We start from the raw sequence: 16668 nt of genomic DNA, 5'->3' as shown, positions 1-16668 counted from the left end.
TAATATGGGCACATTAGAACTACAGAGAGAGGCCTTGAGTACATAGAGTTTTCTCATTGGGAGTCATGGGGATTTGCTGAAGAAATTAAAAAGGTACATTCTGACATCACTCAAGATAATGTTGTTTTGAATGCTGTACTTTTATAATGCCTTTCTTCGAAGGGTCTCAGATTGCTTTACAAAGCCTTGCAAAACTGGTGAAACTCCTCATTACAGATAAGTAAACTGAGGTACAGAGGGCCAGATCCACCCAGGGACTTGGGCATTGCAATGCTGAGTGTTGCAGTGCTTAACTTTTGGGTCCTTTGCTTCCCAGTAGAAACCGCAGCCCCAGGTTTGGGTACTAGACTCTGTGTACAATGTATGGAGAGAGTTAGATGCCTAAGAATGAGTTCCACAAAAAACTGAGCGTGGTGAGCTGGGAGCCACCTAATCTAGCACGTAGGAAATGCCAGAGAGAGGAGTGTGGCTATTTTGTGTGAGCACATCAACCAGATTGGGCCCATACGGGCAAAATACATTGGGGAATGCCTCGTTTGAGGATCCCGCTGGGACTTATGCATGAAATAGCAATCTGAGTGCCTACATTGAGATGGCTGTGCACTTGCTCTCTGGCAGAAACGTAGGCACCAAGGGAACTTTAACAGTGGAGATTTAGGCACGCACAGGCTTAGGTGGCAGCTGACCAGGAGTTTGATTATCTTAGTGGTGCCTAAATGTTGGACATAGGTGACTACACTCTTTTGCGAATCTCACCGACAGTGAATAACTAATTTACTTAGGGTCACACAGTGAGCTGAATTTTTCTCTTACTCATGTGAATAGTTTTGTTGTTTTCCAGGGGCTCCCTTTCACCCCTCACCAAGCCCAGTTTCTCTCCCCTCATTTACTCCTTCACCAGGCACCCTCTCTCTCTCCTGATTCTATCCATCCCCTTTTTCTCCCCTTCTATGCTTTCCGCAACACACTTCCCAGGCTCTCTCTTCCTGTTTTTTTCCCTACCCTCTCCCTGACATGTTCTTTCACTCCCTTTGCTTCCTGGGGCTCATATTGTGGACGATGAGAGTCTCTTACAGAATAGGGGAAGGAAGTACATGAGCAAATATGCTTCCCCCTCCTCCTGCAGGAGCTATGTGAGTGAGAGAGAGAATGGATATGGCCATGATGGTACTAAAGGCAGATAAGCAGCAGCAAGAGTATATGTATTATGGAAAAAAGAGAACAGGAGTACTTGTGGCACCTTAGAGATGAACAAATTTATTTGAGCACAAGCTTTCGTGGCTACAGCCCACTTCATCAGATTCATAGAATGGAACATATAGTAAGAAGATATATATACATATAGAGAACATGAAAAGGTGGAAGTTGCCATACCAACTCTAAGAGGCTAATTAATTAAGATGAGCTATTATCAGCAGGAGAAAAAAACTTTTGTAGTGATAATCAAGATGGCCCATTTCAGACAGTTGACAAGAAGGTGTGAGGATACATTACATAGGGAAATAGAAGCACTTTCATTGTTTTCTCCCTAACCATTAGGTCAGCAGGATTGTGGGGGCATCACCAGGGTGAAGGAAAGTTGTCAGGGTTAATAGGTATGTAGTATACTAGTAGTTGTCAGTGTACTTTTCTTAGGAATGTAACTTCAGTTTGTTTTTTAAAAAGGATCAATTGTGATTTAGCCTGGTTCTGTTTGAACCCTAGTGTGACCTTTCCTCATGTGTATGTAAGACCGTTTCTAATGTGACAGCCACAGCAGCTGTACATATCCCACAGTAGATTTTGTAGTGCTGTGAAATAGATCCAACTGTAACACCTGCCAAGTCACCTGTTTCCAGAGCTAATACACTTCAGAATGGAATACAGTGCTATCAGTTATGGAGAAGTGTGAGCTAACTTTCATACTTAAACTGAATTAAGTAACAATATATTTAGTACTTGACAGACAAACACTGTAACAGACAATTGGGCATTTTCATATCATATCTCTATTAATAACCTTATCAACTGATGTTCTTCAGCATTAGTTATGGTAACTTCCAGTCGGTGTGGCAAACGGGCGTATTATGCATTCATCAAGGAGTGCTGTGACTGAGCATGCTTTAGGTTACCAGTACATAGATTTCCAGTTACTTGTTTTAGGGTTTTCAGCTACTGAATGAATCCTGTGAAAGGGGAGTGTTTCTATTTTGCCACCTCCATTATGTTATCTTTTCTGGTGCAATTACAAGCTAATTCAAAGCTCTTTGTGTTAGGCTAATAGCTTCTGATTCACTGCTGTCACCCAGTACCTCTTCATGCACTTTTAATACTGTCTTCCAGTGTCCCTGGCACTTACCTATGGAGAACGTTTTTCTCTGAGTAGAGGGTCTGATCATAGCCAATCATTAATGGAACATCAAAAAGATCCCATATGTTAAAGTTACATATGGCCTAGATCACAATTATCAAAAGTTGTGGGGTTTTTTGGTTTTTTTTTTTTTTTGCTTTCTTATCCACACAATAAATGTAGTTGTCAGCAGGATAAGTTCACGCATCGGATAAGGTCACAATTTCATTTAGTGACAACTTCCAACAGTGTGAACTTACAAGGTTCGATTTATTAAAGAGTCAGAAAGGATAAGATCACTGCATGGCTAGCCTGATTTATCAGGTTTTGACTGGAGTACTTGAATAGAGAACGTTGTATTTCAAGTTTATGTTCAAAACTGTATTTTAGTGTGTGTTGTGTCTCAGAGACTTGAGAACTGAGAGTGGAGAATTTAGAAGAGGCATCCCGATAAGGTACTTTAAGTCCATCAGGCAAGTGCATGATCATTTTATATGCTGAGCTCTACCTTGTTTTGAGAGGAATTGCAACAGCATAAATGGGACACCATGTCTTTTATGTAAATTCATTGTGTTCTTCTTCGAGTGCTTGCTCATGTTGATTCCAATTAGGTGTGTGTACGCTGCGTGCACAGTCGTTGGCAGGTTTCTCCCCTAGCAGCACCCATTGGGTCAGCTGTGGAGTCCCCTAATGGCAGTGAATAATAGGTCCCTGCCAACCCACTGCCTCTTCAGTTCCTTCTTACCACCAGTGATGGTCATTGGAACTGTGGTCGCTTGCCTTCACAAGTGCTTCCCCTAGTTTTCATAGTTTCAATGACAGACGTAATTCAAAGCTTCAAGCGGTACCCGCCTCCACAGCAAGGGGTTGCTTGAAGCTCCTCAGCCACATGGAGGAAAGTACATACATGGAACAACACGTGAACCTGAAGCTCAGACCTCTCCAAGCTTGGCTAGCGTCAGCCTATAGGCCAGACGTGACAGTCTGGACAAGATGGTCACCCTCCCAGTGGCAGTTCTCGAGTCTCTTCATTGGTGGCTCAACCCACAGGAGGTGTGTGAGGGAGTCAACTTTGACAAGCCCCAGCCCTCTCTGTCCCTGGTGACAGATGTGTCAGCATTGGGATGGGGTGCTCACCTGAGGAAACTCCAGACGCAGTGTCTGTGGTCGCAAGATGAGCTCTCACTCCACATCAGCGACAAAGAGCTGAGAGCGGTCCAACTAGCATGCCAAACCTTCAAGGCCCATTTGCAAGGGAAGTGTGTGGGGGTCATGACGGACAACACAACTTTGATGTTTTATATAAATAAGACAGGTGGAGCTCATTCCTCTCCCCTATGTTGGGAAGCCCTCAAACTGTGGGACTTCCTCATAGCCCACTCTATTCACCTGGAAGCATCTTACCACACAGGTTCTCAGAAGGAGCTGGCAGACTACCTCAGCAGATCCTTCCACAGTCACGAGTGGTTTGTCTGCCTCGACATAGTGCACAACATTTTCCAAAGGTGGGGAGTTCTTCAAATCGACCTGTTCGCCATGAAGAGCAACAGAAAATGCCCTTGGTTCTGTTCCTTCTGGAATCAGAGTCTGGGCTCTCTTGTGGACGTGTTCTTCCTCTCCTGGATGGACCACCTATTGTACGCATTCCCACCATTTCTGCTCGTCCACAAGGTTCTGCTCAAGATCCTCAGGGATAAGGCGGCTTCGCCAGCACTGGTATACCACGCTCCTGGAACTGTCGATGGATGCTCCAATCTCATTGCCCCTGCTTCCGGACCTGATTACCCAAGACCACAGTTGCTTTCATCATCCCAATCTTGAAGTCTCTCCACCTCACCGCTTGTAAGTTTCATGACTAAACCCAATGGAGCTCATGTGCTCCGAGCCCGTTAGGGACGTCCTACTTGGTAGCAGGAAACTATCCACCAGGGCCACCTACCTGCCCAAGCGGACAAGATTTGCAATTAGGTGTTCTCAGGTTCGCGCTCCCCCGACGCAGGCACCCATACTACTCATCTTAGACTACCTACTACACCTAAAACAGAGGGCCTCTTGACATCAACACTCAAGGTCCACCTGGCAGCCATATCAGCCTTCCACCCAGGAGCAGCCGTATGTTCAGTCTTCGCCAACCTGATGGTCAGTTGTTTCCTGAAAGGTGTGGACAGGCGGGTTAGGCAACCAATCCCAGTGTGGGATCTCAACCTGGTCCTGTCAAGACTATTGGGGCCCCCATTTGAACCCCTGGTGACTTGTTCATTGCTCTACCTATCATGGAAGGTGGCCTTCCTAGTTGCCATTATGTCACCAAGGAGAGAATCAGAGCTTAAAGCTCTAACCTCCGATCCTCCTTTATACCGTTTTTTATAAGGACAAGGTGCAACTCAGGCCTCATCCAGCCTTTCTCCAAAAAGTTGAGTCCCAATTCCACGCTGGTCAGGACATTTTCCTATTGGTCTTTTATCCTAAATCTCACGTGGATAGCTGAGAACAAAGGCTACATTCCTTGGATGTTCGACGAGCACTGGCCTTTTACATTGAACGCACAGAGTCATTCCGTAAATCGAACCAGTTGTTCATGGCAGTTGTGGATAGAATGAAGGACCTCCTGGTCTCATCACAGAGAATTTCATCATGGATCACATCCTGTATCCGGGCATGCTAAGATCTGGCAAAGGTTCCTGCACTAATGGCACATTCCACAAGAGAGCAGGCTTCCTTGGCAGTGTTCCTGGCCCAGGTCCTGATCCAGGAGATCTGCAGGGTGGCGACATGGTCACACTTTCACCTCTCATTATGCTATCAGCCAGCACACCAGAGATGATACAGCATTTGGCAGAGCGGTGCTCCAGTCAGTGATTCCATGAACTCTGACCCCACCTCCTATTTAGGGTTTGGGAGTCACCTAATTGGAATCAACATGAGCAAGCACTCAAAAAAAACCAGTTACTCACATTCTTGTAACTGTTGTTCTTTGAGACATGTTGCTAATGTCCATTCCAAGACCCACCCACCTTCCCCTCTGTCGGAGTAGCTAGCAAGAAGGAACTGAAGAGGCGGCGGGTCGGCAAGGACCTATATTCACCGTTATGAGGGCTCCACTCCAGGGGGCTCCACAGCCAAACCTATGGGTGCTACTAGCAGAAAAACCTTCTGATGACTATGCATGCGGCATGCACACACCTAAATGGAATGGACATGAGCAACACATCTCGAACAGTAGAGGTGTAACAACAGTTATGAGAAGGTGAGTAACCATTTTTTTACAGTATTCAGAGGTGTGCACAGTAGCTTAGCTTCATTTTTGTAGTGGAGAGAATCACCAGTTAAATGTCCCACTTAAACCATTACTGTATGTAACCAGGCAGGCAGCTATCCAATAGTTAAATTGTAGATCAGTAAAAGGTACTGTATGCCATACTTCAGGCACCTTTGCTGGCCTTGTCAGAGATTGAGGATTTCAACAACCTTTGAGAGCTTTTTGAACTCAGTGTGACTTTACGGCTATCCATATTTGATTCTACAATATACAGTTTCTCAGACATGAAGAAATATACCTATATAGGGCAAGAGCCTTAGCCAGTGGAAATTGGCAGAGCTCCAGTGGAGTCAGTGAGCGAACATCCATTTACACCAGAGGAAGATCTGGCCCATACACTTTTGCTAAATGGGCTCCTGTTATAAGGCTATTCCTAATAAAAGGTTATTGCCATTAGGTTGCCAAGTGCTTTCCTGCAATTTTTTCAATATTTAAAATATATAGATGGAGGCAAAATTATTTATGAGTAGAGTAATTGTGCCAAACAGGTGCTGCCTGTCAATCACCTTCTGCTGTGTGCACCCTTGTTTCTTACTCTAGAATGTGGGCAGATGGATGAAAGTTAGTGGTTACCATGTCCAGAAAATACCATTTATTGTACTATTTTTGCTGTACTTAGATTCCTCTGATATTTGAAACCATGGTCAAATCCTGTAAAGGACCAATAACTGCTACTGGGTACCACTGTTATACAAAACACTACATGTTTTCTGAAGTTATAAAAAAGTGGGTTATGATTTATTGAAAAGCATAGAACATGTTCCCTTAATTACTAGGGATTTATGGGCATCCCTTACAATATCTACAAATAGGAAAGAATTTCCTACAGTGGAGTCCTTTATTTCTGTCCCAAGATCCACCAAGGTGGCCTGATATCTTAAAAGCCATGGGATGTTTTGTAGCTGTACTAGTGAGTCATGACTCGGGGCTTCTTTTACAGTGCAGCTATCATAAGTCTTTGAGTAATCACAGACTTTAAAAGTATACTATATCAACAAGATAAGAGAAACAGCCCACAACACTAACAACATTATCTTTTACCAAAATTGATTAGCCCATACAATGTGTTTCAAATATTTTGTATAAACTTACTCAGCAAGCTGGAAATAAGGATGTTCTTGAAGAACAAGCTGCAAAAAGTAAGTTGCTGTACAGCAAAGGAAAGTGAAGTAACTATCACGAAAACTGAAATGTCCGTTAATTCCAGTTTGTACCTAATTTACAAATCTTAAAGGCAGGACATCTATTTGCCCATGTTTCTTAGTGGCCCCTTAGTTATGCTCTCTACTGTACTTCTCAATAGGACAATTAGCAGGTCTGGGGATGCATTGCTGAATGAATACAGCAAAATATAACTAAGAGTCTGATGTTAAAATTTGGCATACTAGTCATGATGCATTCAAATACTATATTCTTGACCTCTGTGTATGAATTGTGCTTGTTATCACTTGTTATTAAATGTAAATATATACATTAGTTCCATGTCAAAGTTGTCCAGTAAAGATTACAAATAGGCAGAAATTGCAAACAGCACATTGTGCATAGAATTTTCCGCTCCCTTTGGGCTGAAGTACAGAATCAGAGAGCTTTTACTGGTTGTTGGCCGTCAGCTTTTCCCCTTTTCCCCTCGGTGGCTGTGTGGGGAAGGGACTTCCCTCAGGAAAGGCAGTGCCCGTCAAGCTCTTATACCACTATGCCCAGGATTCCTACTCTTGCCTGGTAATCACGCAATAGAGTAACCAGTTCTTCTTTTCCCTTCTCTGCAATGTGGTAGAGTGGTCAGCTGGGGAGATTCTGAGTAGCCGCAGTCAGGGAAGGGACAGCAGCGTCTCAGAGCACTATGCCCCCTACTTCCATCTTGTATTGTCAGGACTGACCCAAACTCTCCAGTTAGAGTAAGGCTTATGGGACTCCTTTTCAATTCATATTCAAATGCAGATTTTCTTCTTAATACAGTCTCCTCTGAGATTCACAGAGTGGCCGCTGGGCCATAACTCTGAGGTCACTTGCTTAGATCTAAGGGGAACATGCCATAAACAAGCAAGACAGAAACTACAGAAGAGCCATTGATCTTTCATCTCACAAGTTTGATCCCCTCCTTGCCACAGTTTTGGTATCTTCCACTCTACACGGAAATTCAAATTTATAGAAGATTGTAAAATGCAATGAAAATGTCAGACACCCTAAAACTCTGATTTCCCCCCCATCCTCAATGTTTAGGGGAGACTGGAGGAGGATTTCTAATAGTGATATTTATTATCTTTCTCCTACAAACTGAGGTGCCAACCTCTGGCCCTTTCTGCTCAAGCAGAGGAACATATGTAGTGATGTCACAAATGGGATAAGGACACAGGTTCTGGTACAAAATCTTAATAAATGTATATCAGACTTGCTCAGAGGTGATTTTGAAGTCAATACTTGTTAAATTTCATTTTTCCCTAAGTCAAGCAAAGGTCCTGAGTGAGAAGAACAACTGTGCCAAGGATCAAACTTTATTTGTTTTTTGTTTCATCCTTGTTCAAAGAAAGCATGGTTTGTTTACAATGGGATAAAATGTAACACTCCCCCCCCCCCCCCACATACACACATACTGATCTGTAACTTTAAAATGGCTGCTGAAACAAATGTAGCTTCAGGTAAATCTAAGCATGGAAAATTTTGGCCTACAAGGTGTCTTGTTCTGAAAAGATATGAACGTGGGAAATGAGGGGGATATAATACACTGTGTTTCACGGCCTTCACTACAGTAGTTGCTACTAGGCATCTATTATAACCCTATTATATTATAACCCTAGAAGAGCATATTTTAAAACAGCTTGGACATGATTCACCATTGAGCTACTCAAACGGGAGTGACACTGATATAAAACTGCAATGCAATGATGAAATCCGTGGTTTGCACCAAAATACACATTTAGGCTTAACACAGCAAAAGAGAATAAAAGAGGGGGAAAGCACATGGTAACCTATTCGGTAGCCAACGTGGAAGAAAAAAACATCCATTATTTTGGAAAGTGATTACTGGTTTTTTTATGCCTGTTTCCTTCCTAAACATCTTTTAAGATACACAGTTAATATTAGGACTCTTACTTATTTAAATAAAAGAAAGCATAAACGTGTGCACTTTAAAACTTTTCTCGGTGTTTGGGTATCACTGGATGATCTGCCCTAAATTTGTCGTTCTTAATCCATTAAAAGACAGGCCTGTTGTAAATCCACAGGTGCAGATAAAGAGTCACTGTTTGACTGAATCTGAACCCTTTTCAGATGAAAAATGTCAGTGGCAGAAAGGGAGGCTGAATTATTTTTTGAAAGGGTTTTCAAAGATTCTCATGATTCCTCTGGTATCAGTTAAATGTGACATGTCCATAGACTTGGCTTTTTTTAGTGTGTAAAAAGGCAAGCAAATGCTCCTGGTTTCATCTTTATGTAGAAAATGCTACAGTGTGTGTATGTTCAACATGTTGACCTGCAGTTCCAAAAAGCCCCCCATCTCTAATTATCTTACAGAGATTGTTCAAAAGTTAATTTCATTTCTCTCAGTATTCCTATAGAAATTTTAAAAAATGTATGTTGGATATAATTGCTACATAATTAACCTTTCCAATTTATATATCACCTTTGCAAATGTCTGAAGCTGTCATTATAAAGAATACTTATTCTCATATTTATAAACTGGTGTAAACCAATATAGCTGACTGGATTTGTGCCAGTTTACATGAAGGATATGGACCACAATGTTTAATGGAGTATTTTTGCAATCTGCAGTACTCACTACTGAAATACAGATATCTTGCCTGGAAACAGAGCCCAGAACCAATTCTGCTCCTTGGAAAATGGTCGGGGTTTATTCCCATGAACAAGGAAAACCTTCTCCACAGTCTGGATGTATCATAAAGCCAGATATTCATATGAGTGACTAGTATGGGAGATGTGTTGAAAGCTTGTGGGATTGCTTGCCAGCAAGGGAGAGATTCTCATTCCCCTCATTCCCACCCCCACAAGTTCAATTTTGCAACCATCACCAGCCCTAAATCCAGGATAGGCATCCAGTTTAGTAATTGAGTAGGCAGAATCTCTGATCTTTGTGAAAAATCACAGTTGTGATTCATATAATACTACCTGTAGTTGATGGGAAGAATTATGTTGATGTGGAAGACAAGAATTATTGTCACAGCTGATCAATATATGAAGGGAAGAATAGGACATACCATAAAGGGAAAGCGAGGTGAAATTCTGGCCCCATTGAAGTCAGTGTGAGTTTTGCCATTGACTTCAATATGGAAATGATTTCATCCAGAATAGCTAACTTCATAGAGGCCGGAGCTCAGATGGGCAACAGTATGTTGAAAAATGTATTTGTCAAAAATGGGATTTTGTATGAAACAATTTTTTTGGCAAAATTGTTTTAAGAAATGTTTTTGTATCTTGTAAAAATGTAAAAGGGAAAATTTTCAGAAAAAAACTTGCAATTTTTCAGTATTTTTGATATTTTTTGTTTTAAAATTCTGGAAAAGTGCCCCCTTTTTCCCCTCCTTTTTTCCACTAGATCAGTGAGAGGGGAAGTTAAACAGTGAAATAAAGAAATACTTTCGTTTAGTTTTGAAAGTGTTACTTTCAGAAAGATAGTAACTTCATGTTTAGAAATAATAATTTCAGTCTTTAATTCCTCTCTGTAAGTGAGAGAAAGTAGCACAGAGTTACATTATGATTTTTTTCCAGTGGAAGAAAATAAAATAAAAAGTGACAGAGTTTTTGACCCCCACTTTTTCTTACTTTTCTTAGAGCAAACATATTGGCACTAGATCTACTAGTCTTAATTACTTCAGGTCAAATCCTGAAACCCTGACTCAGGCAAAACTTTAGTTGAGATAAATTATTTTTATCTATATACCTGTATAAACCCAGAGGAACTCCACCAAAGTCAGTGGGGTTACTCTGTATTTACATTGGTGTAAATGAGAAAAGAATGTAGCCCAATAGAAATTTTGCAATATATTGCAAAAATTTTGAGTATAGACTTCAGAATTTGGCTGTTTGTGACAGTGAAATGCAGGAAGGATGTTAACCCCAGTGTTGTACTTCCTGTTGCACTTTTTCTTTCTGCAGCCATCATCTCCTCCTCAGCATTCGATCAAAGCCTCTTGAATAACTGTTATTCTCTCTCATTCTCAAAGACTTACCAAATAAAAATGCCTTCAAAATATAATGGGTGTGAAAAGATGCAAGAAAGAAATGGGACTTTATAACCCAAATTTGAATATAATTATAAGGAAAAAGGTTTAGTTTTTTTTTCTCAGGATGACAAGATCAGTTGTTTTTCAGACAAGCATAATTAATTCTCATTATATGGGTCCTCAGAACATTGTGCATGTAAAACAAACACAAAGACGAAGGTGGTTGTTGTCAAGGCACAAGTGAAAGTACTCTAAAGATTGCTTGTTTTCTTTGTTTGCAGGAGAGCTGGAGATATTCCAGAAGGATGGGGAGCGCAAGATTCAGAGTCGGCAGCAGCTTCCAGTTGGAACAACATGGGGGCCTTTTGCTGGGAAGATGGGTCTGAATAATAACACCTTGGTATGTAGATGCCCAGTGAGTTGACTTTGCTATGCTGTTTGTCATCCCTTAGGAGTTAGTCTTTATTGCTACTTAACCAAATCACTTAAAATCAAGCCATTGTAAGCTTTTATGGACAGTGCTATTTGGATCTTTTCCAAGCAGTCCATCTATGGCAGCAGTCTACAAAGAGTTATGCAAGGCACAGATTAATGGTTCTAAAGTTGTTACTTTAGAATTAGGAGAGTTATATGATGATTCTTACCTTATCTGCTGAGCCAAACTGATGCCTTTCACTTTTAATAACATATCAGAGGGGGTTTTTCAGAGCACAAATTAATTATTGAACAATTCATATTAACAAAGTATATAGAAAATACACAATAACTATGTTAACCTGTATAAAAGTTAATTTAACCCCTACTAAACATAAGGATATTGAGAGCTACAGAATCTGTCATCAACTTGCAGCCATTATGTCAAGGTATTGAAGGATTCTGACATGGGTGCCTAGAATTATGTGAGGTATAGTCCAAATTAGCCCTGATTTCGCTGAACTCAGAGGTCCATATAAGTACTGCACTGCTGAGCCATAATTTAGTATGTTAAAAATAGTGTAATTTCTATCTCTTAATTTTTTTGTTTTAGACACTTAAAATCTGCATTTCTTTGAAAGGATAGAGCTTTGGAGCAGTTACTGTTTAGCAGATCAGTGCCTGCTATTACAGAGGTTTCATGCACACATTATTGACATAAAAAATTGTGAAACTTTTTCATTACAGTATATCATAGAAATGCATTTCCATATTTAAAATACATTTGCTGCATAATTGTCATGCAAGTATGCCTATTAAAAATTGTAATGAAGAAATACTGTAGTTACTCTATATTTGCAGTACCCATTTTTAAACCTTAATGTTTCTTAACCCTTTTAATATAGAGGGTTTTTTTAAATCTAAAAGCACTAATCCATATTATGGATTAATAGTCTAGACACAATAGAGCTAGTTTTTCCAAGTTCTCAGCATCCATAAATGGGACTAAATTTTCAAAAGAGCTCAGGTCCCATTTTGGGAACCTAAAAAGGGGGAAGATTTTCAGCACCCAACAGTTCCCATTGTGACAAATTGGGCTCTGGTTTCTTCTGAAAATCTGGTCCATAAGTGTTTGCTCTTTCATGTCTCTCTAATCTCTATGTTATAAAGCACTTAGCACCAGGATATCTCAGAGCTGATCCTTTCACCAAAATCTTGTGCACTGTGTCTGTATTTCTACTTGGAATGTTCTCCTAAAATTTCCCACCATTACTACTTCCATTTCAGCTCCATCAGTGGTGGCAGGGATGGGTATGTGAGCACTAGTGTAAACCGTATTCCTGGTAGGTACAGGTATTTTAGTTACAGTGTTGTCTGACCTGCTTAGAGCAAGCCTACATAACATAGTAACTAGCACTATCTCTCCATTATTGCTTTACCTAGTGCTACCACCAATGATGGTATCTGTGGGAAATTTTAACAAAAATTTCCTTATGTATATAAAGCTTAAGTAAACATTTGCAGGTTATAAAATAGAAACAGTGCAAATGGTGACTGACCCTTAAATGTAGGAGCTCTAAAAGGCATCATTAGAATAAACTGGCAATGTGACAGTGATACTGCTACTGTTTTGTTATGTTTCTCTAGACAAATTGGAGTGCAATCACAGCCAATAGAGCAGGACTTCTACCCAGTTTTTGGTCTCTCACGGGTGTATTTGGGCTCTTCTGTTCTCTGCTACAGCTGATCAGAACAGTTTTGACAAAACAAAATGTTGCTGAAATATGCTGTTTTGTCAACACAGAAACATCTTTCAGGAAATTATCAGTTCCAATAAAGCTTTAATCAGCGAGAGAGAATGATACCGACTCTCATTGTATAGTCTGATGGTTAAGGCACTGAGCTGGAGATGGGAGATATGGGTTCTAGTCCCTTGCGCTGCCTAATTCAGAGTGATCTGGGACAGAACCTCCAAAAGCAGACTAAGCAATTTCTTTGGGCCCCATTCACTTTTTATTATAAGAACTTGCCTGTTTTAGTATTGTGTGTGTGTGTTGGGTGGGGGGATACTCCTGCTTAGGGCCTCCAATGGGCTAGCACCAGCATTGATCTGGGATGAAAAACTCAGTCCTGAATCATGCAGAGTAAGGTCTTGAATGTGGCTTTTCCACATAGCATGTGAGTGCCCTAACCACCAGGCTAGAGAGGGAGAAACACACATGCCCCCTCTATTCCTGAATCAAAAAGCTTGGAGTCTGCTTTCATGGAAACATTCAAAAGATTTTGGTTTTATTCCACATTGGAATGAAAACAGATTTTGAAACCTCCAGAATTGCTGTGAAATGGAATTGGAGTGGTCTGGTCAGCTCTGTTTTCTTCCTAAGAACTTTTCCCAAATAATGGTGATCTTTCCCCATTACTGAGGCCTCTGCCTCTGAGCATTAGCTTGTTACTTTAGAATGCTGTAGGAAAACATCAACGTTTTGATAAATCTTTAATTTATTGTTTAGGCCTGACAATCCTGATGCCAGCTTGTAATCGTTTTTATTTTATATTTTTTCTGAAGCTTTTCTGTTTTATTCTTAATCTTTCTGTCTATTTGACATGTTTGATGCCTATTCTCTATAAAACACATGCTCTCTTTTGTTTTTAAAGGGAGCTGTATTTGTTTATTTGTTATTTATACATATTTTTAAAAGCTCATCTAGGGAAAGCCACACCTCCCAGGACTCAATCATGGTTTCACATGGGTGCTTGACAGCAGGTTTCACCACTGCAAACATTTTGGTGTGATGAACCTTATAAATAAATCAAGTAATCTTTTGAAAGACTTTAAAAGTAAATCTCTGGTAAAGGAACAAAAGGAAGATTCTGTGAACTCTTGGCTACCATTTCACAGTATTTGCAGTTGGATTTTCATACTTGATCCAACACATCTGCTCATGGCTGACTCTTGAAATGTATGGGTGAGCATGAGTCCTTGTCATTCATTATCTGTCCTTAATGATTCTTGGAGTGGTAGCAGTGTGATGGTATCTCCCAAAGAGGATTTATTTACCTTATTACAAAAGATACTACCTACTTACACTCCTTTTAGTCAGCCTTGAATAAAATCTGAAGATGAAATAATACTCTTTTAAACTGGTTCATATTCCAGGCAGTACTCTGATGCTGAGTTTAAACTCGCAGTTGTTGGTTCAAGAGATTCAGCACAGTAATTAATTCAACAGAGTAATTAATTGAGTCACTGTGCCAGATGTCAAATACTTTTCAGATCTTTCAAGTTCTATCTTGAAGTACATTAACAATATACATCTCAGAATAGTGGAAGGTTGGGTATCTTGAACAACTGATTGAAGTGGCATTTGCTACTATAGTAACAGCAATAGCTGTTGTTGACTTCCAGTTAGCAGTGCCTAGACATTGCTAAGGGACTTAATGGAATCCACTAATTGACTATCTTGTGCACGGTCCATACCAGGACATGGACATCATAAAGTAGTAGCTCTACCAGATGAACTAAGGAAAGTCTGATGGTTAAGCAAGGAAGAGAAGTGTTGAATTTTTATCAGCTAGGAGTCAGTCAAGAGTCTCATTCACATACCTCACAGTATCAAAATACCTCTAAGAAGTATTTACAGTGTTGCATTATCACAATAAATGAAGAAGACTCACTTTTTACTTAGTTCTATTAGGCAATATTCTTTAGCCTTCGGATGCATGTATGGAGTTAGTATCTGTAGGGAGAATTGGGCACACCGGTTTTATCCTCCCCTCCCCCCCACCTTTCACTTCCAATTCAAGGACAGTGGATCAAAGTTGAACAGTAGCTGATAGAAGTGCAGCCCCTGCTGTAGCAGGTTGCAAACAACTAGAAAACTAGAACCGAAAGGTGGTGTCCTTCTGCTGGCTTGCAGGAAATAAGTTATCATCAAATCATTTCTGTGTTTTTTTTTTTAACAAAAATAAAGCAAACAATGAGCTCTGCTATAGAATGAAGGTGGTATGATTCTAATCACCAGTCTTGCCTGGAGGCTCTTAAATGTGTGCATTGACATATAGCTCCTAAAACTCAGTAGTGCCAAATACACAGGTGGATTTTTCAAGATATGTAGTGATACCTGCCTATCTCTTGACACTGCAATCTGGGTCTTTGTATATATCAAATGTAATTTGAAAAGAAAGATGAGATAACATTTGCTAATGTGGAAAAATCCTGTGTTCAGATCCTGCAGCCATGAGGGTAGTTCCTGTTCACACAAGTAGTCCTATGATCAGGCACTAAAAATTTGTTTAAGAAAAGGTTGTCTTTTCCCCTCCTATACCAAAATAATTTTATTGTAAACTCAGCCATTTTAATCCCTGTGGTCTTCTTTAAAAACTTTGAGGGAATAAGACCCCTTCAGAAGAAAAGAACATTGCAGAAAATTCCCAGTTACAGCTGATATTTCTAGAGGAGAAGTGGCAAAGAATGTATAGCTCATGATGAAAGTCAAACAGTGGTTTGTGCCATTACTTCATTAATCAAGTGGAGGCATTCTGAAAAATGTTTTTCTTCGGCTGCAGCCATCTATTTTTTGGTGTTAATCTGTGCCCTGTGGCAGGGTTTTGTGAAGCAAAACAATGAGCAGTTGTATCATACCTCCCCCCATTGTTGTCGTCCCTGTCAGAAGGAGGAGAGGATGATGCAGGTCTGTATCAACCTGATAAGGAAAAGAGGATTCAAAATGGCTGTGGAGAGGATCCAGCAGAGTAAAGTGTGTAGTTTTGGACCAGACTAGCGATGGAATATAGCAGAGACTCTTTAATGGGATCCTGAAGGTTCACTGCCAAAGCTATACTTCTTCTAGAAGATTTCCTAATCCAAGAGTTTGATTAGGAAGTGCCGTGACTGTCTGAGCAGCCAAGGTTCAAAATGCAGTTAAGTTATTCACTCACTAATCTGTGGCTGGTCACTTCAGGTTAAAATCCTCCTATCTATAGTACCCAGCCACTTTTAATCTTTAGAGTTACAATATTAGAGTTTACTTGCCACATTGACTGGAGGCTAAGACCACTGAAAAAGCTACATAGGCTCTCTATGACTTCTTGTTTAAACTGTAATGTGTTTATCAATTTAACTTGAATGCTATGGGCTAGATTTTGCCCCCGGATACATACTTTTAAGGATTTAGCCCTCCTGTTAACATACAGTCACTTTTGTATATTACTACATAGAAAAGTGCTATAGTTAATAACAGCCCTGATTCTAATCTTGATTAGGCCAGTTTTACACCATTGTAACTCAGTTGTCATCTGTGGATTTATTCGTGACTTACCCCAGTGTTTGAGATCAGAATAGGTCCATTATGTTTGCAAGTGTCATTTCAAAACATTTCACCATTCCCCCAAGTACTAGAACACGCAAACCAAGAGGCATTCCTGCACAA

General features: G+C 40.4%; 1 protein-coding gene across 6 annotated transcripts in view; it reads left to right on the top strand.

Moving 5' to 3' along the window:
• ZFPM2 (zinc finger protein, FOG family member 2) overlaps positions 1-16668 on the top strand; it is a 445053-nt gene that overhangs the window by 209168 nt on the left and 219217 nt on the right. For all 6 annotated transcript variants that reach the window (XM_073330330.1, XM_073330331.1, XM_073330335.1 and 3 more), the window contains one exon: positions 11107-11225. In XM_073330330.1, coding sequence (XP_073186431.1) covers positions 11107-11225 — 119 coding nt within the window. The remainder of the gene's footprint in view (positions 1-11106; positions 11226-16668) is intronic.

This window comes from Lepidochelys kempii, chromosome 2 (genome assembly GCF_965140265.1).
Source record: "Lepidochelys kempii isolate rLepKem1 chromosome 2, rLepKem1.hap2, whole genome shotgun sequence".
Taxonomy (NCBI): domain Eukaryota; kingdom Metazoa; phylum Chordata; order Testudines; family Cheloniidae; genus Lepidochelys; species Lepidochelys kempii.
The sequence above is the reverse complement of the archived record's forward strand: the minus strand, read 5'-3'. Positions and strand labels throughout refer to the sequence as shown.